Consider the following 20196-nt stretch of genomic DNA (forward strand, 5'->3'; position numbering starts at 1 on the left):
TGCCACAGCATCTCTGCTCCTGAGTTCTTTATTCTCATTAATCTCTTGGTTGGCTTGTTCTCAACTATTAGTTTTTATAAAAAGAGCCCATGAAAACTATGAATGGAACCACGTTTAGTAAGATCTGACTTTTGCTTTAATATTGAATAGCATGTTGGCTGGGCATGATACACTTTTCTCGACCCTTTGTAGACATTGCTATGAAGAAGTCTGAAAGTTGATTATTTTAGTCTTGTAAGTGACATGCTTTTTTTCACCATGTCGCTTGAATAAATTTTTCTTTATCCTTGGAATTTGCTAATTTTACCAGAATCTGTCCCATAATCGTCATACTCTATCAGTTTTTCCAAAAAATAATTTGCTCTTTCATTAGACTGTATATTCAGTTTTTCTAACATTATAGACAAATCGTCTTCTATTAAATATTTGTTTTGATCATCCTACAGAGGCAAAATAGACTTTGTACACCAAGTTTGGTTACGTGTTGATATGGTTTGGCTGTGTCCCCACCCACAGCTCACCTTGAATTGTAGCTCCCATAATTCCCTCATGTTGTGGGAGGGACTCAGTGGGAGATAATTAAATCATGGGGGCGGTTCCCCCACGCTGTTCTAGTGGTAGTGAATAAGCCTCACGAGATCTGATGCTTTTATAAGGGGAAACCACTTTCACTTGGCTCATTCTTGTCTGCTGCCATGTGAGACATGCCTTTTGCCTTCTGCCATGATTGTGAGGCCTCCCCAGCCACGTGGAACTATGAGTCCGTTAAACCTCCTTCTTTTGTAAATTGCCCAGTCTTGGGTATGTCTTTATCAGCAGCGTGAAAACAGACTGATACAGGTGTCTAGACTGATGATGCCATTCATGCAGCAGGGAGGTATGTAACAAGATTTCTTACTTACATAATGAGGTTTTCTGGGGAGAGCAGAGCAGACTCTCAAGCAAAACCAAAAATGGCTTAAGACAGCAGGGAAGGCCAATTGGCCTGGGGCTTTATGGTGGTTGGGGGTCGGGCCAGGATGAGGGTTCCCCGATGCAGTCAGGGGCTTATGTGGTTTGAATTTCTCATCAGTCCCAGAAAAGGAAACAGCTGGGCTTAACACTTTGCTCAGATGTGAGGCAGAAGGGGAAGAGGGAGTAGTGGGGCTTGAAATCTGTCAGCCAACATAAAAAATGGAGTCAGACTCCTTATTATCATACTTGAAAGTATTTTTGTGTCTATCTGTTGGGTTCTTTGCCTTTGAGACACAGTAACCTTTAGGTTGGTTTTTGTTATTAGTATCTACTTTGTGTTTGTCTCGTTCTTTGCATTCACTATGAATAGCCCCTCTGCTCTGTCCACAATTCAATTTAAAATTGTGTGTAGCCTTTTCCTTGCAGTTTCTAATTTACATCATAAGAAATGGTGTTTTTAATCCTTTCTTTCTTTGATTTCTGTGTTTTACATCTAATTTTGATATTTTGTCGAGTTGTCTTTTAGCTCGTTTCACTGAATTAATTTCCTTCTTTAGTTCTATCTCAAGAAGCATTCAAGTGGAATTTTTGTTTTTTGCATACTCTATACCTTTTATGTATTTTCCTCTAAAATTATTACACAACTGTCATGGCATTTCTTCCTATCCTACTTGTGTTTAGCATGAACAGCTCTGCCCAGACCTCTATTTTCTCTGATATGTCTTCTTGGTTCTTTTTAATGTGAGATCAATTTGTCTTTCCATCTATGCTAGCTTGATGGCTCAATATTCCATTCTACTTTTTAATAAAAGCTTAGGGTTGAGGGTAGCATTTGTTAGTGGCTTTAGTTTTTACTTTCTTAGCTCTGAGATTTTGTCAACTGTCCTGTATCAAGATTCACTTGACTGGTATGGGCATGTCCGGTAGCTGAGGGGGTATCCCCCAGGCTTCAGATCAGTCCTCCTTTAATTGTGGAGTCCCGAAACCTCTGATTCTTCCTGAGTCAGCCCTGGTTTTTACTTCCCCATTTCATTCTTTCATTTCTACTTAGTATAGAGAAAGAATCAGAGTGCCTGTGGTGAGTTTCAGCCAGTGTTAACGTTAAGGCAGGCAGGGTGAGGGAAGGCTATTTTCACTATAGCTTCAATGTAATCTTTTCCACCGGCTTTTTGCGCAGGTGTCTTTATTTTCTCTTTTATCTTCAAATTTCATAGCTTCCTATTCATCATTTGAGATAATTAGATGTATTTTTTTTTTCTGCTTTTTTGCTCTACTTTTTCCCTCACTCAGATACATCAAAAGAGTGACCTCCGGAGCTTCCTCTGGACCCCGCTAGTCCTGCATCAGCCTCAGGCATTTATATTCTTCAGGGATTTTCCATGATTTCTTCTTGGCTGACTATATACCTCCAGTTCTGCTCCTCCCCAAGTTTGGGGATATAAAGAGAACTCTCATGGTTTTGTGGAAACCTTCTTTTCCTAGCACAGTTTCAGCAAGTTGGGGACGACCTTTAGGATCCAGCTTAGCTAAGGCAGAAGTTCTGTTTCTTTTCTCGTCAGATCATTTTTCAAGTGTAGTATTAACTTATGCATCGTTTGTTTGCTATTAATGAGTTGATTTCTTTTTCCTGTTGTCTATTTATGGTGTTTACTCTTTTTTATTTTTTTTTTACTAGCTGTGGGGTAAAACGCAGTCTGTAATCTTGCCTCATTCTGACATGTCCACCGATTCTTTTCAAATGGTGTTCACAGGTGAAAATTACTGAAGAAAGCACTCTTGTCTTTCACACATCCTATGTGTAAATATCGGTCCTGTTAACGGTACAGGCCTCTGGGAGGTAGGACGTGGAAAACTAGGTGCAAATGAAAATGGACGAGTGATAATTTGAGATGGTTTTCAACTTTTAAGTTTGAGAATACATTAGAAGGGGATCTGTTCATAAATTATAAAGTGTATTTTTGCTACATTTTAATAAATATTTCCCTCTCGTCCTCTTCCTCACCCTCCATTTAGTTATGGGTGGCTGAACATAAATATTGTTTTTTATGGGAAAATGTGGCCTACAACCTGGATGCTATTCTGTTTCTGGCTTCTGTTTTTTTTTTTTTTTTTTTTTTGAGACAGAGTCTCACTCTGGCACCAGGCTGGAGTGCAGTGGCACCATCTCGGCTCACTGCAACCTCCGCCTCCCGGATTCAAGCGATTCTCCTGCCTTAGCCTCCTGAGTAGCTGGGACTACAGGTGTGCACCACCATACCCAGCTAATTTTTGTATTTTTAGTAGAGAAGGGGTTTCACCATGTTGGCCAGAATGGTCTCGATCTCTTGACCTCGTGATCTACCCTCCTCGGTCTCCCAAAGTGCTGAGATTACAGGCGTGAGCCACTGCACCTGGCTGTTTCTTGCTTCTTTCTACAGCACAGCCTGTTGTGCAAATATTCAGAGAATAGATTGTGTTCAAGCATTCTTTATTCCCTATGTGTATCTCATTAAACAAGAATATTCACATAAGTAACTCATAAATAAAAATATGTAATTTTAAAACTTTATCCCCCTAGGACTCTGGGAAGGCAATGTGAAATGAACAACTACGTGTTTACCATCTAGAAGGCTGCTCTTCAGTTCCACTTCAATTGATTCTCTCACACCTATGAGGCAAGTGCTGACTGCAGAGCTAAAAACAGGCCTAGAAACTGCATGTGTGTGATGGTAGGGAGAGGGAGAAGAGAGTGCGCAGTGCGGGGTGGGAAAGAGGAAAACTGGGCCAACAGCGTCTGCAGGTGAACGTGACAAAGCTGTTCAATATGAAGTTTGTGTTTTATAGTCAGTCTGGCAGTCAGGCATGGGTAGCAGATAGTTTTAGTCTCCTGCCTTTATATATCTCTTTGCTAGATGCATTTGATGAACTCAGGATATGTTGTAGGACTTCAGACTTTCAAAATGTTAAGGAACTGGGTCACATAGTTGGCCAACCCTTTGCCAGAACAATCTGAGGTACATAATAAAATGCCTGCATCCTCCTATTTGAGAATATATATCAAAAAATTACTTAAAAGATCATTTCAGCTGGACTAGGTTTCTGGGGACACTATTCTGGTGGGTGAGTAGGTGTTACTCTTCCTCCAAAGATAATCATTTGCATTTGGGACTGGAATGTCGAAGGACAGATTTGGGTGAGGCTCCCTGGTGTCTTCAGAGTTCCTTTAGGGTTGGGGGAAGACTTCTGGGAGAAAAACATCCCAGATCTTGGCTTTACTTCACTGGGTGTCAAAAATATAAATCACGCCTAATGGGGGGGAGGGTGAGTGTACAGTGTGGCTGTAAGTAGAGGCCACAAAGGAGCCCTTCCAAACAGGACAAAGCTCACACTCAGAGGGAAGTGTTAGCTTCCAGGATAGAGGGAGGGCTGACACCAGACCTTACTCCAAGTTGTGCCATGATGTACTTTGGGCAAACTAGGTGAGTATGAATTGAAAAAGCTGCACAATAAAGACTGAAGCAGTTAGGGCCCAAGCAACTCTTGTTTTGAGACTCCACTACAGGCTATAACTGTCTCCAAGTTATGCCCCTCCCTAGGTAAGTTCAGCCCCACTTGCTTCCAAGGCTTCAGCATATTGGTCTACTTTCCTGACAAAATGGTCCCTGGAAACTCTGACAGTTCCCATGGTTTAAAGCCCCTGTCACTCACTGCCACCCTTGGCAGGGCAGAGGGAGGGGGATCAAGAAGGGGCTATGGGCAGGGATTGGACCATGGGTTCCTCTTCTTCTATAGCTTCAGGACTCAGTTCCTATTCTACTGGACCCATGGAAGCTCTGAATTTTCCAGTGGGGCTACCTAGAGGCACCAGGTGACATATCCTAGAAATGCAGAAGCATGAGTTATAGGACAAATTTTGATAAAGAAAGAAAAAATTGGAAAGAGTTCACAGACAATTTCTTTCTTCCACTCCCACCCCACGTTGTTCCAAGACACAGTGATTCTGAATAGCCACTCTGGAAATATCCCAGAGTACTGAGAAATAAGCTAGGTTTTGAAGCTGTAACCAGTTCGATAACATGCCACCCTGTATTTGCTTTCTCCCTACCTTTCCTGAGTTTCCTTTTGCCTGCTTTCCTACTCCCTTGCAATTATAGTTCCCAATGAAGCATATATAATAACTAGGCTTGTTTTCTATAAAAGTTAGGCTAATACAGAATGTAATAAAAGGTGGATTTCATAAAAGTTTGCAATGGATATTTTACTTGGCTGGCAAGATGGCCGAATAAGAACAGCTCCAGCATGCAGCTCCCAGCCAGACCAATGCAGAAAGAAGGTGGTTTCTGCATTTCCAACTGAGGTACCCAGTTCATCTCATTGGGACTGGTTAGACAGTGGGTGCAGCCCACAGAAGGTGAGCAGAAGCATGGTGGGGCATTTTCTCACCCGGGAAGTGCAAGGGGTCAGGGAACTCCCTTCCCCAGCCAAGTGAAGCCTCGAGGGAAGGTGCCATCCAGCCCAGATACTCCGCTTTTCCCAGGGTCTCCACAACCCACAGACTAGGAGATTCCCTCAGGTGCCTACACCACCAGGACCCTGCGTTTCAAGCACAAAACTGGGAGGCCATTTGGCCAGACACCACGCTAGCTGCAGGAGTTTTTTTTTACTCCAGTTGTGCCTGGAATGCCAGCGAGACAGAACTGTTTACTCCCCTGGAGAGGGGGCTGAAGCCAGGGAGCCAAGTGGTCTAGCTCAGTGGGTCCCACCCCCATGGAACCCAGCAAGCTAAGATCCACTGGCTTGAAATTCTCATTACCAGCATAGCAGTCTGAAGTCGACCTGGGATGCTTGAGCTTGATAGGTGGAGGGGCATCTGCCATTACTGAGGCTTGAGTAGGCAGTTTTCCCCTCAGTGTAAACAAAGCCGTTGGGAAGTTCCAACTGGGTGCAGACCCACCGCAGCTCAGCAAAGCCACTGTAGCCAGACAGCCTCTCTAGATTCCTCCTTTCTGGGAAGGGCATCTCTGAAAGAAAGGCAGCAGCCCCAGTCAGGGGCTTATAGATAAAACCCCCATCTCCCTGGGACAGAGCACCTGGGAGAAGGGGTGGCTGTGGGCGCAGCTTCAGCTGACTTAAACATTCCTGCCTGCTAGCTCTGAAGAGAGAAGCGATCTCCCAGCACAGCACTTGAGCTCTGCTAAGGGACAGACTGCCTCCTCAAGTGGGTCCCTGATCCCCATGCCTCCTGACTGGGAGATACCTCCCAGCAGTGGTGGACAGACACCTCATACAGGAGAGCTCCAGCTGGCATCTGGTGGGTACCCTCTGGGACAAAGCTTCCAGAGGAAGGGGCAGGCAGCAATCTTTGCTGTTATGCAGCCTCTGCTGGTGATACCCAGGCAAACAGCATCTGGAGTGGACCTCCAGAAAACTCCAGCAGAACTGCAGAAGAGGGGCCTGACTGTTAGGAGGAAAACTAACAAACAAAAAACAATAGCATCAACATCAACAAAAAGGACGCCCACATAAAAACCCCATCCAAAGGTCACCAACATCAAAGACCAAAGGTAGATAAATCCATGAAGATGAGAAAAAACCAGTGCAAAAAGGCTGAAAATTCCAAAAACCAGAATGCCTCTTCTCATCCAAAGGATCACAACTCCTCACCAGCAAGGGAACAAAACTGGATGGAGAATGAGTCTGACGAATTGACAGAAGTGGACTTCAGAAGGTGGGTAATAACAAACTCCTCTGAGCTAAAGGAGCATATTCTACCTAATGCAAAGAAGCTAAGAACCTTGATAAAAGGTTACAGGAACTGCTAACTAGAATAACCAGTTTACAGAAGAACATAAATGACCTGATGGAGCTGAAACACACAGCACGAGAACTTTGTGAAGCATATACAAGTATAAATAGCTGAATCAATCAAGCGGGAGAAAGGATATCAGAGATTGGAGATCAACTTAATGAAATAAAGCATGAAGACAAGATTAGAGAAAAAAGAATGAAAAGGAATGAACAAAGCCTCCAAGAAATACAGGAGTATGTGAAAAGACCAAACCTACGTTTGATTGGTGTACCTGAAAGTGACGGGGAGAATGTAACCAAGGTGGAAAACACTCTTCAGGATATTATCCAGGAGAACTTCCCCAACCTAGCAAGACAGGGCAACATTCAAATTCAGGAAATACAGAGAACACCTCAAAGATACTCCTTGAGAAGAGCAACCCCAAGACACATAATCGTCAGATTCACCAAGGTGGAAATGAAGGAAAAAATGTTAAGGGCAGCCGGAGAGAAAGGTCAGGTTACCCACAAAGGGAAGCCCATCAGACTAACAGCAGCTCTCTCTGCAGAAACCCTACAAACCAGAAGAGAGTGGGGGCCAATATTCAACATTCTTAAAGAAAAGAATTTTCAACCCAGAATTTCATATCTAGCCACACTAAGCCTCATAAGCGAAGGAGAAATAAAATCCTTTACACACAAGCAAATGCTGAGGGATTTTGTCACCACCAGGCCTGCCTTACAAGAGCTCCTGAAAGAAGCACTAAATACGGAAAGGAAAAACCAGTACCAGCCATTGCAAAAACATACCAAAATATGAAGACCATTGATACTATGAAGAAACTGCATCAACTAATGGGCAAAATAGCTACCTAGTATCATATGACAGGATCAAATTCACACATAATATTAACCTTAAATGTAAATGGGCTAAATGCCCCAATTAAAACATACAGACTGGCAAATTGGATAAAGAATCAAGACCCATTGGTGTGCTGTATTCAGGAGACCCATCTTGTGTGCAAAGACACACATAGGCTCAAAATAAAGGGATGGAGAAATATTTACCACGCAAATGGAAAGCAAAAAGAAGCCGGGGTTGCAATCCTAGTCTCTAGTAAAACAGACTTTAAACCCACAAAGATCAAAAAAGACAAAGAAGGGCATTATATAATGGTAAAGAGATCAATGCAAGAAGAAGAGCTAACTATCCTAAATATATATGCACCCAAAACAGGAGCACCCAGATTCTAAAGCAAGTTCTTAGAGACCTACAAAGAGACTTAAGACTCCCACACAATAATAGTAGACAACTAAAAGGACTTTTCATGGACATAGATGTCTATATTCCAGAGAATGCAGAAATATCTTGGGTGAGGTTCTCATTTGAGGCGTGAAACTATTCACAGCATCACGCCTTTATAGAAACATGTAATAAAAAGTAATCAGCCCATCATTGAAAATGAAGAGCATTAGAGTGAGTGGCCTCTGTGTCTACTGGAGATTTGCTTTTGTGAAAACCTTAGAGGTCTGGGTTTTGTTTTCTAAGGAGGGTAGAATGTTTCTTTTACATACATATCACATTATTTAAATCTCATTAAGATCCAAGGGAGCAGACATTATTCTCATCCCCATTACAGATTGGGAATGAAAAACTTGTTGAGGTTAAGTACTTTGTCCAAGGTTACATGGATTTGGGATTTGAGCCATCTTGATGCTCTTTTGCTCAAAATCCTGTCTATATATTTTTAAGGCAATCAGAGGGTGAACTTCATTAGGGATTTGAAACAGTTTTAGTTGGTTAGTGGTTCTACTTCAGTTAAGGAATCAAGACAAAAGGGAAATGATTCAAAGAATGAGGGAACTGGGACCCTTTTAAGTTGTAGATGAGGTCATCTGTGTTTGGATCAGAGACCTATAATTTATGTAGATTCACATACATCTTTTTCAGATATGCATACATTGGGGACTGCAGAGTGTTGTGGAACTAAATGTATTTGTATGTGTTCAACACACTGTATAATTGACTCAATTATCCATGTGGAGATTATTCACATTTAATTTGCAATCTGGTTTCTCCTTTCAGTTAGGTTGTTCTTGGGCTGCTCCAGGAACTCCAACTAATTTAAATAATAATTTAAATAAAACATAATTAGGAAGGAAAATTAAATTCAATTTTTTGGCAGCTCTTGAATATTCTACTGCTGAAACGTAACTAATCCATCCACTATCTTTTAATTCACCAATGCCTTTTTAGTACCACAGGATTTTATTGCTTTCTATAGATTATTGCAGTAGTTTCCAGGTAGCTCTCCTGCTTACCTCTTTCCATTTCAATCATCATTCTGCTGACAGCAACCTTCAAAAATCCAACTCCCACTGCAAAATTTCTTTGCTTCAAAACATTTAATGGATAGAAAAAACATTTAATGGCTACCCATTTCTCACCAGATTAAGTGTACATGCCACAACCAGTCATTAAAGGCTTTTTCTAGTCTAAATCCCTGTTCTTCAAACTTCAAACCGCCCTTCTACTCTACTGACCTGAAACACACCGCCTCAACCTCCACATCTCTGCAGACCCACCGCATTTGCCATCTGCGTTAGGGAGCTTTTCCTGATCTTACCTCCGATGCCTTTCACTGCTCCTACATCTGAATTTCTTTAACTCTCTCCATGTTTTTCTCAAAGGCAGACCAAGGTATTTATGCAAACATGGTGTCTCTCTAGTCTTGGATGAGGTCCTTAACATCACTCACTGCAGCGATTCATTTCCCCTACTCTGCAGTGTCAGACTCTAAGGAAGGGTACAACAAATACTTGTCCATTTAGACTGCTGGCAAACCCTGAGAGCAGGAATTTTGGCCTTTTGTATCTCCAGTGCCTAGAACAGTGCTTGGTACACAGTAGGTGCTTATTCATTGAACGTTGCTGAAGGAACTGAACGTACATACTACAAGCCCTGCAGATGCAGATACAGGACGGGTGGATGGCACAGTGCTTAGGGTGGAACTGGAGGCACCACCTCTCCTGAGAGGTGATGCGCCGCTTCCTGGGCAGGCTTGGGGGAGCTCACTCAACTGCCTGCCTCTCTGTAGGCCAAACGCTGGAAAAAAAAAATACACACAAATCACCTATCCAAGTATGTACACACAGCCTCACTTAAACCCGCCCTATTAAAAAAATATACACACACACACGCACACACCATTTATCCAAGTATGTACACACACGGGCTTGCTTAAACCTGCCCTATTAACAATAATAATAATATATATATGCACACACATACACACATATATCTATCCAGGTCTGTACACACACTTGCTTAAACCTGCCCTATTAAATACACACACACACCCCTATCCAGGTATGTACATACATATATAACATAGAAATACAAAGACATATATATGCACAGACTTAAGTCCAACACGATTGGAGTGTCGGGAGAACAACTGGGCCGCCCCCCAGGACTGCGGGACAGATCTCCCGGCGCCCGGGTCGCAGGAGCCCCGGAGCCCTAAAGCGGCCCCTGCGCGGCTTGGGCCTTCCGGCTTTCCGTCCGCCGCGGCCGCCATTGGCTGGGTTCGGCGCAGCTGATAGACGGCGGCAGTGCGAGAAAGCCGAGGATGGCGGTGCCGGCGGCGCTGATCCTACGGGAGAGCCCCAGGTAGCTGATCCGTTAAGCTCTTGTGGTAGCCGCGCCCAGGAAGCGCGGATCGGGCTCACACGAGGCTGTCCTTGCTACGTGCCGCTTGGGCGCCGCGGCGGGCCCGGTGGGGTGGGGTGGGGTGGGCTGCCGAGGTCGCGAAGCTGGGTCTGCGGAGTGCGTGGGGCCGTATAATGCCTCTACAGTCACTGTGGTCCCGCTGTGGGGCTCACAGTGCGCCTGGCAGCTGAGGTCTGTACGGAAGCGTGTGGTCTGCAAGCGTGGGGTCTGCGTCACTTTTTGCGGAGTTTGCTATCAGAAGTTCCCGGGTGCTGCCTAATCACGTGGAACGGTATTCCGTTTCCGATTTCAGTTCCGGTTCAGACCTTCGGGTGAGAAAGGGTCACGCTGGTGCTGGAGGGTCTTTAATAGCCAACATGTGTTAATACCCCTTTTAAATCAGGATCGAATAGGGGACCGAATTTTTGGTTGGTAGCAGAATCTAGCCTGGCTTTGGTAGCATTTGCTTTTATTTGCATTTTAAACAAATTTTTAGTTAATTTCTACTTACGGTAGATAAAGTTGGTTGTCCATGGTAGTGATATAAAGTTCCCCTTTAACATTATTTAAGTAAAAAAAGACTCAATTTGTGAAAAAATAGGTAATAGTGCAGTTAGTGTGTGGATACAGAAAAAGTATTGAAGTATATAGGCAAAATAGTGTTCGGAAGTAATTTCTTTGTGCTTGGATTGGGCAGAAGTCTTCCAGAAGAAAAGTTATTTTAAAGTTTTTCCTTCTTCCTGGATTCCGTTTGTTACCAGTGGAGGATGTCCAGGTTCTTGGCGTCTTGAACAAAGAATTGGAGAAGACGCACAAAGCGAGGAGAGAGTGAAGAAATTTATTGAAAATGAAACTACACTCCACAGTGTGGGAGTTGCCTGATCATAGGGGCTGAAGGGCCCCTACAGAATTTTTGGGAATTTAAATACCTTCTAGAGGATTCCATTGGTTACTTGGTGTACTCCTATGTAAATGAAGAGGATGAAGTAAAGTTACAAAGTCATTTTCTGGGCCTATGCCCTATGGAGAGGGTATTTCTTGTCATAGCTGAAGTGTGAATCAGCCTTATGTTTCCCAGCTTCCTAACCCTGTTTTCCTGCCTCACTTTGGTTCTGATCACCAGTTTCTTTCCTCATACCAATGTCTTGGGGAACACCGCTACATCAGTAAACTGTATCCAATATGGTGCAGTAGAGAATTGTTCTCATCACATCATTTAAAGTTGATTATTACAGGAAAGGTGCTGTGGCTCATGCCTGTAATCCCAGCACTTTGGGAGGCTGAGGCGGGCTGATCTCTCTCTCTCTCTCTCTTTTTTTTTTTTTCCTGAGAGGGCGTTTCCCTCTTGTTGCGCAGGCTGGAGTGCAATGGCGCCATCTCGGCTCACTGCAGCCTCCGCCTCCTGTGTTGAAGCGATTCTCCTCCCTGAGCCTCCTGAGTAGCTGGGATTACAGGCACCCGCCACCACGCCCAGCTAATTTTTTGTATTTTTAGTAAAGATGGGGTTTCACCATGTTGGCTAGGCTGGTCTGGAATTCCTGGCTTCGGGTGATCTGTTCTCCCTGGCCTTGCAAAGTGCTGGGATTATAGGCGTGAGCCACTGCAGGACTGATTGAGCTCAGGAGTTCGAGACCAGCCTGGGCAACAGGGCGAAAACTACGTCTCTACAAAAAATACAAAAATTAGCCAGCATTGTGGCCCGCGCATGTAGTTCTAGCTACTTGGGAGGCTGAGGCACGAGGATTCTTAGAACCCAGGAGGCAGAGGCTGTAGTGAGCTGAGATCGTGCCACTGCACTCCAGCCTGGGTGACAGAGTAAGACCCTATCTCAAAATTGGTTATTATTGTAATAATAAAGTTGATTTTACAATTGAAACAGGGTTTTAAAATAACTGTGTGCTTACTTACCCCAGATGATTTTGTACATAGTATTAGAAAAGGTATTTGCCTTGCAGTATTCTTTTATGTTTTTGGTGTAATTGCCATAATTGCTATTCCTCTCCTCCCACCCCTTCTCAGAGTTCCATTTTTGGGTTAAGTGGTTATATAAACGCTCTACTAAATTAAGGCTCTTCCCTGCAGAGTACAAGCTTTCCCTAGTATTTTGGTTTGCCCAAAAGAAAGAGAAAATTTGTCAAATGGACGTTTTCAGCAGAAGTAATTTTGGGGGCATCTTTTTAGAAATGTTCACGTTGCCCTGCCTTTTTTGCTGGCTGTCATATGTTTTTATTTCACTCAGATTTACCATATAGCATTCAGAGTTGTTGGAATGAAAACTTACAGACAACTATAGAGAGTACAGTTCAACTTGGAAAACTCATTTCAAAACTTTGTTTTATAATTTTGTTTAGCATGAAGAAAGCAGTGTCACTGATAAATGCAATAGATACAGGAAGATTTCCACGGTTGCTCACTCGGATTCTTCAAAAACTTCACCTGAAGGTTTGTATTTTTGTGTTTCCATACCTTGTAATCATCCTTCTGATTTAATTGAAAGTCTGATTATTTGGAGAACGTTTTGCAAAGCATAGTGTTCTCCAATATGTTCTTAGAGACACTGGTTCTGTGGAAGATTTGGTAATGTTTCATGGTCAGAAGTTTGAGAAACTCTGTCCTCAACAAAGTTAAATTTTTTAAATTATGGAACTTTTCGGAGTATTTTATATGCTAGTGTTTGTGGTATGTATGTGAGGGTGATTATGGCAGGTAACATTTTCCAAACGTGTTTGACCTTGGATCTGTTTTATTATGGTATATATTCTGGGACTAATGTTCTAAAAATATACTTTAGGGAAAAATTCTGATGTCTTGGTTTTATTTTTCCCCTTAAAAATAATTCTGTGGTATTTTCTATCAACTGGTATTTAATCTTTCACTTAATTTTGTTTCTCTTTCACTTTTATTTTAAGGATATGGTTGTTTTGGACATGTGGATGCTTTGTAATTCTCTACCTGGCCCAATCCAAGTTAATTTCTTTTTCAGGTTATAAAAATTTGATTCCATCTGACATATTTATGGAGCACCTACTAACTGCTCTATGCAGTGCCAGGTATCACCATCCATTGAGAACCAAGACTCTTACTCTTTCCTCTTGTTTTTCTTGGCCAAGAGCCAGCCTCAAAACCGTGCCTTTCCCCTTCGAAGTGTCTTTCAAATCCAAGTTCTCACAATTCTAGGTCAAATCCTTATTACCTCTTTTTCAGATGACAATAGTTACCTTCAAGCTGCTTTCCCTGCCTATAGTCTTCTTGTTTTCTACTGCTTCATAATACTATGTAAATTACTTTCTAAAATTTTTTTCCTAAAACAAAGATGGATTATATTTTTTACAGTGTTCAAAGCCATCAGTGACTATCCATTGCCCCATGGAGAAAAGTTAAAAATCCTTAACATTGTGTGCAATTCCCATTGTAATATGGCTGCAGTCTACATTCTCCTCGTTTTGTAAGTGCTCAAGTTACACTGGATGGTACTCGTTTACTACAACTTGACATGAACTTGTTCAGCAATGTGTCTATGCTTATACTCTTTCTCTTGCCTATAAATGTCCTTCTTCCCCTTTACTGAGTAACCTGTTCATCCTTCAAGGATTTCACAATCTCAGTCTCAGCAGTTTGTTCTTTCTTCTGTGCTCCTAATTCATTCTCACCTGATTTTAGTACTGTATCATAAGTATTCGTTTCATGATTAGCAGGCAACCAAATCCCCAAACCTATTAGTATATCTTCATCTGGTTTTAAATATCTTGAGGATTATGTCTTACTCATCTTTATGTTTCCCATTCCTAATACATTGCTACTAGTATAGTTGGCACTCAGTAAATATTCTCGGAGTTAATTATTTTCCTTGCTGTGGAAAACACAAAACAAACCTAAGTCTTCTATAATATATTCCTTTTTCTAAGGAATTTCTGATGTGTATGGAGAGAAAGGAGAAACTGCAATGATAGCAACGTTGTGTGGTATTTGCTATTCATAAAGTTACATTGGTTTGTTTTTGACTGGTGTGGTGCTAATGGCTTTGTGTTACTGACTCATCTAATCCTTACGGCAACTTGAAAAAATAGGTACTGTGGTCATCTCTGGTCATCTTCATTTTATCTATGAGGTAACCAAGATAGAGATAGAGATCAGTTAAGTAACTTTCCCAGGGTAACACAGCTAACTAGTAGGGCAGCTTGGCTCCATAACTCTCTGCCTTATTACACGAAACCTCAGGAAAGAGTATGAAACATTTCATAAATTGGCCCAAAGTGAATGATGTGGGTGATACAGATATTCTGCTTTATTTCTTTAGCTGGTGGGTGCTTGCTTACGTATAACAATATGGGACAAGAAACTCTTATACACATCTTTTGTTCTTCACACTGAGGGAGTGGAGAACTTGCACAGAAAATTGTGATGTTTAGTTTGTCTTTGACACTCTCAGTCATGTATGGAGTTGAGAATAGTTAGTATCTATCATAGAGTTAACTGAGTGGCTAAAGCATTCCATGGAGGAGCTTGAATGCTTTGCCATCAGAGGTAGGGGAGTGGAGAGGAACAGAGGTGCTTGTTGAAAAGTGAATTTACCGGTCCTGCTGGCATTTAATGTCCAGGGACTTTTAAATAAAGAAACGTATGTATGTGAATACTTGCCTGCTAAGAAGACGTCAGGAAAGGTGTAATTGTTTTTTTCCTGTACAGTTTCAGGGGATCATCTTTTAGAGGGGCTCCTATTTTGATAAGGGCTCTTCAGTCAAGTTTGCAGTGCATTTCAGAATCTGCCTGCTTTCATTTATGTACCTTGACTCCATTGAGTTGGCCTTTACCTTGAGACAGAATTCTTAGAATAGTGAAACTGAGGCAGGTAGATTGGTGAAGAGGTTTAGGGATTTTGTTGCCCCTCTATTGGTACTTTTATTTTACCAAGTTTGAACGGTTTATGGGCAGAAGATACGTTTTTGTCCAGACTGGTTCCTTGGAAGCCCGAGCGGGAATCAATATGAGGGAACTAAGACAACTTAGGTATAGAATGTGGGCATGCCAGATTATGGATCTGGGAGTCCTCTTTGGCCATCTTCTTGGCCCATCCTGGCATATACAAATACGTGGAGATTTTGTTTCTTTGTTTGTTACAATGTGTGGAGGGTGCTGCTGGTATTTAATGTCCAGGGACTTTAAAAATATTTTACAGTGTTTAGGGCAGTCCTGCACAAAGACTTGTCTCATCCAGCATGCCAGTGGTTTGCATTGGGAAATGCTGATGGAAGTCAGGCGAACTTCCATAGCTGAGAACTTAGAAATAAACATTTGTGGCCTTTGCACTTCAAAAATGACTGTCACAACTCACGCAATAAAAAAACTCATGTACTTGGCTCCATAGGAGAGACTTTGAGGCCCTCACACAAAGCCTGTTGAGATAACAGTGCTGTATATCTAGTTTTGAGAGGTCAGCTCTCTGGGTTCCTGACCATGGCAGACTAAAAATAGCAAACTGGGGGTTGAAGGTACTGTCATGGGGTATGTAGGCAGCTTCAAGAAATGACTGCTGATCGTGAAATGAAATGGGAGAATTATGAAAATCAGACCCAAGAAACATCAAAGGACAGAAGTTTGAGATTTCTGTTTGCTCTAGTTAAAAATCATCCATGTATCTCAGCAGTTCTTTAGGATACATAAGCCCGTTAGCACAGGGCTCTGATGCTCATAATTATGACCTGCGTCACCACAAGATATTTGTTTAATTTATTTTGTTTACAAAGGCCTAGAAATGAGCATCATACGTTTTATAAATTTACATGCACATCAATTTCTTTTCACCGTGTATTTTCCTTTAAAGTTCTCATCTCATATATGAATAAATGAATCTTCTGTCAAGTATGAATTTTGAATGCCTGAATATGTGCTAATATAATAGATTGCTATTTGTATTATAGGCTGAGAGCAGTTTCAGTGAAGAAGAGGAAGAAAAACTTCAAGCAGCATTTTCTCTAGAGAAACAAGATCTTCACTTAGTTCTTGAAACAATATCATTTATTTTAGAACAGGTATTTTTATTGCATCAAATTTTCTAGCCATGATTTGTTTACTACATATTTGTATTGTTATGATATCTATGACTTTTTTTTAATTAAAAAGTATGCAAGATGGAAGCTGTGAATATATTTTAGTTAAGAATTTCAATGTAAAAATATTTGAATATTGTAAAGTATTTGAAAATATGAATTGGGACTTCATTGATTTGAGACAGTTATAAAAGATTTTAATTCATTGGTACTTGGTATAATGGAAAAATGGACATATTTTACTTAAGATATTAAATGATTTGGGGGATGTATTGACTAGGATGGTAAGGAAGACATTTAGAAAAGAAGTATTGTCATATTATGTGCTTCTGAGCTGCCTTCTGCATCCCTTTTTCTCATCTAAATTCACTTCATGATTTAAGCTCCTATTCAAGGCTCATCTCCTTTACTTGAGCTGTGACCCCTTATACTTTCAGTCTTCCTTTATTTGGATTTTTAAAAATCCTTGGCTCATCACAGTAGAGCACATTGTTAGTCTTTCAGCAGTTCATGTATGTTAGTTATGCCTTCTTCACCAGATTCTAATTTGTGGGGAGCAGGATCATATTTTTTGTGTATCTTATATAAGCCTACCACATTGGTGTGCTTAAAATAGATCCTCATAAATTCCTGTTGATTAAAAATAATACTTGTGAAATAAAAGTTTAAATAGTTTTATAACTTCATGAGCATTTTAATGAACATATTAGGAGGAGAAGCTGCCAGTTATCTACTACAGCCTTACATACATTATAGATCACAAAGATAAATGTGGTTCTAATTTTTGGTGGGTGTTCAGTAGAAGAAAAGGATCATTGAGTAGGACAGCATAGCATGGTGTTCCAGAATAACGTAAGAAACAGAACAGGTATCACTGTTAAAATTTTTTACAACTTTTAATTATGTATTATGTAGGAAATTGGTAGATAAGGTAATTTTGAGAAAGTGCTTCTGGGAAAACATTTGTTAGTTGGGAAACAAAACTGTTGTATACTTATTTGAAATGATTAAGTGAAATAAATGAAATTTTAATTAGGGTACCATTTACATAGCCAAAGCAAAGAAGAAGTTTTTTGGTTATTAAGTTGATTTAGGATTACTTAAAGCATAGGCAAGAATGAAAAAAAAATTCATCTTGAATAATTTAGGCCATTTAATCCTGAGTCTTCCAGCCCTTGGTCGTGTATTTTATTATTTGTAAAGTAACCAAAAATGTCAGTAATAGGACTATGAAGTTTTCTTTTGACTTAAGTCATTTAAAAATAATTTTGTATTCATTATAGTTTAAAGTTTCTGTATGAAGATGAGGGACATATGTAATTTTTTTTTCTTTTTTATAGGCAGTATATCACAATGTGAAGCCAGCAGCTTTGCAGCAGCAATTAGAGAACATTCGTCTTAGACAAGACAAAGCTGAAGCATTTGTCAATACGTGGTCTTCTATGGGTCAAGAAACAGTTGAAAAGTTCAGGCAGAGAATTCTGGCTCCCTATAAGGTATAGAACATACTATCTTAAATATGTTTTTCAATAACGTATGGCATAAATTATTATATCTGACAAGTTTTTAAAGTGATAATATTTTGTTGAGAGAGTCAGGCAAAAGAAACACAGATGCTCAACTTACAATGGCCTTACATCCTGATAAACGTGTCACAAATTGAAAATATCCTAAGTCAAACACAGAGTACACTCTAGAGAATCAGTTGTTTACCTTTGTAATCAATGGCTGACTGGAAGCTATAGCTCGCTGCCATTGCCCAGCATCATGAGAGAATATCGAACATATTGCTAGCCCAGGAAAATACAGAATTCAAAATATGAAGTATAGTTTTTACTGAATACATATTGCTTTCACACCATTATAAAGTCAAAAAATTGTCTGATGTGGTTCCTGACTTAAGTTTAGATTGTACAGTAGTGCAAAACTATCGCAATTTCGATGTACTTTTACTTTTGATCTCTTCCTGGGCTAGTGATGTGTGGTACATAAGATATTCCTTTTTTGGAGGCTTTTCAAGATGGCTGACTAGAAGCACAGGACACTTCTCTACAAAGAAGAACCAAAATAGTGAGTAGGTAATCACACTGTAAGTAAAACATCTAAAAGAGAATGCTAGAGTTCAGCAGAGAAGTGACCGGAAACAACTGAGGAGAGGTGGACAGTCTTGCTAGGATCAACCAGAAGCCTGGAGAGGCTCCTCAGTGCAAAAGTTAGGGTAAGTGAGAGATCCCTAGCTGTCCACATTCTTGCTGCAGACTCCTGTAATCCTAACTGTGGGAGAGTTCTTGAACCTCATGGTCCCCGAGACTGGCATAGGGAGCTCCCTGATGTTTGTGCAATGGTATTGCTCTAGAAGGGTGCTCTTGCTGGGTTCCATGCACCCCCTGAGTCTTAGGTAGCTGGAGCACGGCTCCATTTTCAGAGTCCAGTCCCTGTTAGAAACAGAATAATCTTAAAATTTGTATGAAACCAAAAGAGAACCCAAATAGCCAAAGCAATCCTAAGCAAAAAGAACAAAGCTGGAGGCATCATATTCCCTGATTTCAACATATATTACAAGGCTATAGTAACCAAAACAGCATGGTGTTGGTATAAAAGGAGACATATATACCAATGGAACAGCATAAAATACCCAGAAGTAAACCCATGTATTTATAGCCAACTGATTTATTACAAAGGTGCCGAAAGCATACACGGGGAAAGGACACCCCCTTTAATAAATGGTGCTAGGAAAACTGCATAACTATGCAGAAGAATGAAATGGCCCTTCTCTCTCACCATATAAAAAATCAACTCAAAATTGATTAAAGACTTAAACATAAGATCTACAATTATTAAAATACTAGAAGAAAACAGGAGAAACACTCCAGGACATTTGTCTAGGCAAAAATTTTATGGCTGACATTCCTAAAACATGGACAAAAAAACCCAAAATAGACAAATGGAACTGTATTAAACTAAAAATCTTCTGTACATTAGAGGAAACAATCAACAAAATGAAGACACAACCTGACAAATGGGATAAAATATTCACAAACTATTGACTTAGCAAATGACCAATATCCAGAATATACAAGGAACTCAAACACCTCAACTGCAAAGTAACTAATCCCATTTAATGTGGACAAAGGATCTAAACAAATGCTTCTTGAAAGACCATATATAAATGGCTAACAGGTATATGAAAAAATGCTTAACATCACTAATTATCAGAGAATGCAAGGCAAAACCAAACATCCCGTATCATCTTACCCCAGTTAGAATGGCAATTATTAAAAAGAGAAAAGAATAATGGATACAGATGAGGATGTGGAGAAAAGAGAACTCTCGTATGCTTTTGGTGGCAGTGTATATTAGTACACCCGTTAGGGAAAAGCAGTATGGAGATTTCTCAAAAAACTAAAATTAGAACTACCACACAGTCCAGTAATTCCGCTACTTGGTATATATTCAAAGGAAGGGAAATCAGTATATTAAAGAAATATTTGTACCACTGTGTTTGTTGCAACACTCTTCACAATAGCAAAGATAAGAAATCAACCTAAGTGTCCGTCAGTGGATGGATGAATAAAGGGAATTTGGGATAATTACACACTGGAATAATATTCAACCATAAAAGAGAATGAAATGTTGTTTGCAACAACATGGATGGAACTAGAGGTCATTATGTTACGTGAAATAAGCTAGACACAGACAAATGTAACAGGCCCTCAC

At 40.6% G+C, this 20196-nt stretch overlaps 1 protein-coding gene across 8 annotated transcripts in view; it reads left to right on the forward strand.

Moving 5' to 3' along the window:
- The first annotated feature begins 554 nt into the window (after nucleotides 1-554).
- COMMD10 (COMM domain containing 10) overlaps nucleotides 555-20196 on the forward strand; it is a 209863-nt gene continuing 190221 nt past the window's right edge. For 2 of the 8 annotated variants that reach the window (XM_055298700.2, XM_063612935.1), the window contains exons 1-5: nucleotides 555-877; nucleotides 3512-3608; nucleotides 12784-12874; nucleotides 16351-16461; nucleotides 17820-17975. In XM_055298700.2, coding sequence (XP_055154675.1) covers nucleotides 3604-3608; nucleotides 12784-12874; nucleotides 16351-16461; nucleotides 17820-17975 — 363 coding nt within the window. In that variant the 5' untranslated portion in view covers nucleotides 555-877; nucleotides 3512-3603. Of the gene's footprint in view, nucleotides 878-3511; nucleotides 3609-10181; nucleotides 10394-10662; nucleotides 10765-12783; nucleotides 12875-16350; nucleotides 16462-17819; nucleotides 17976-20196 lie in introns of those variants that run through there. The other 6 variants (XM_063612934.1, XM_063612933.1, XM_063612936.1 and 3 more) reach the window with 5 other exon arrangements.

This window comes from Symphalangus syndactylus, chromosome 11 (assembly GCF_028878055.3).
Source record: "Symphalangus syndactylus isolate Jambi chromosome 11, NHGRI_mSymSyn1-v2.1_pri, whole genome shotgun sequence".
NCBI lineage: Eukaryota > Metazoa > Chordata > Mammalia > Primates > Hylobatidae > Symphalangus > Symphalangus syndactylus.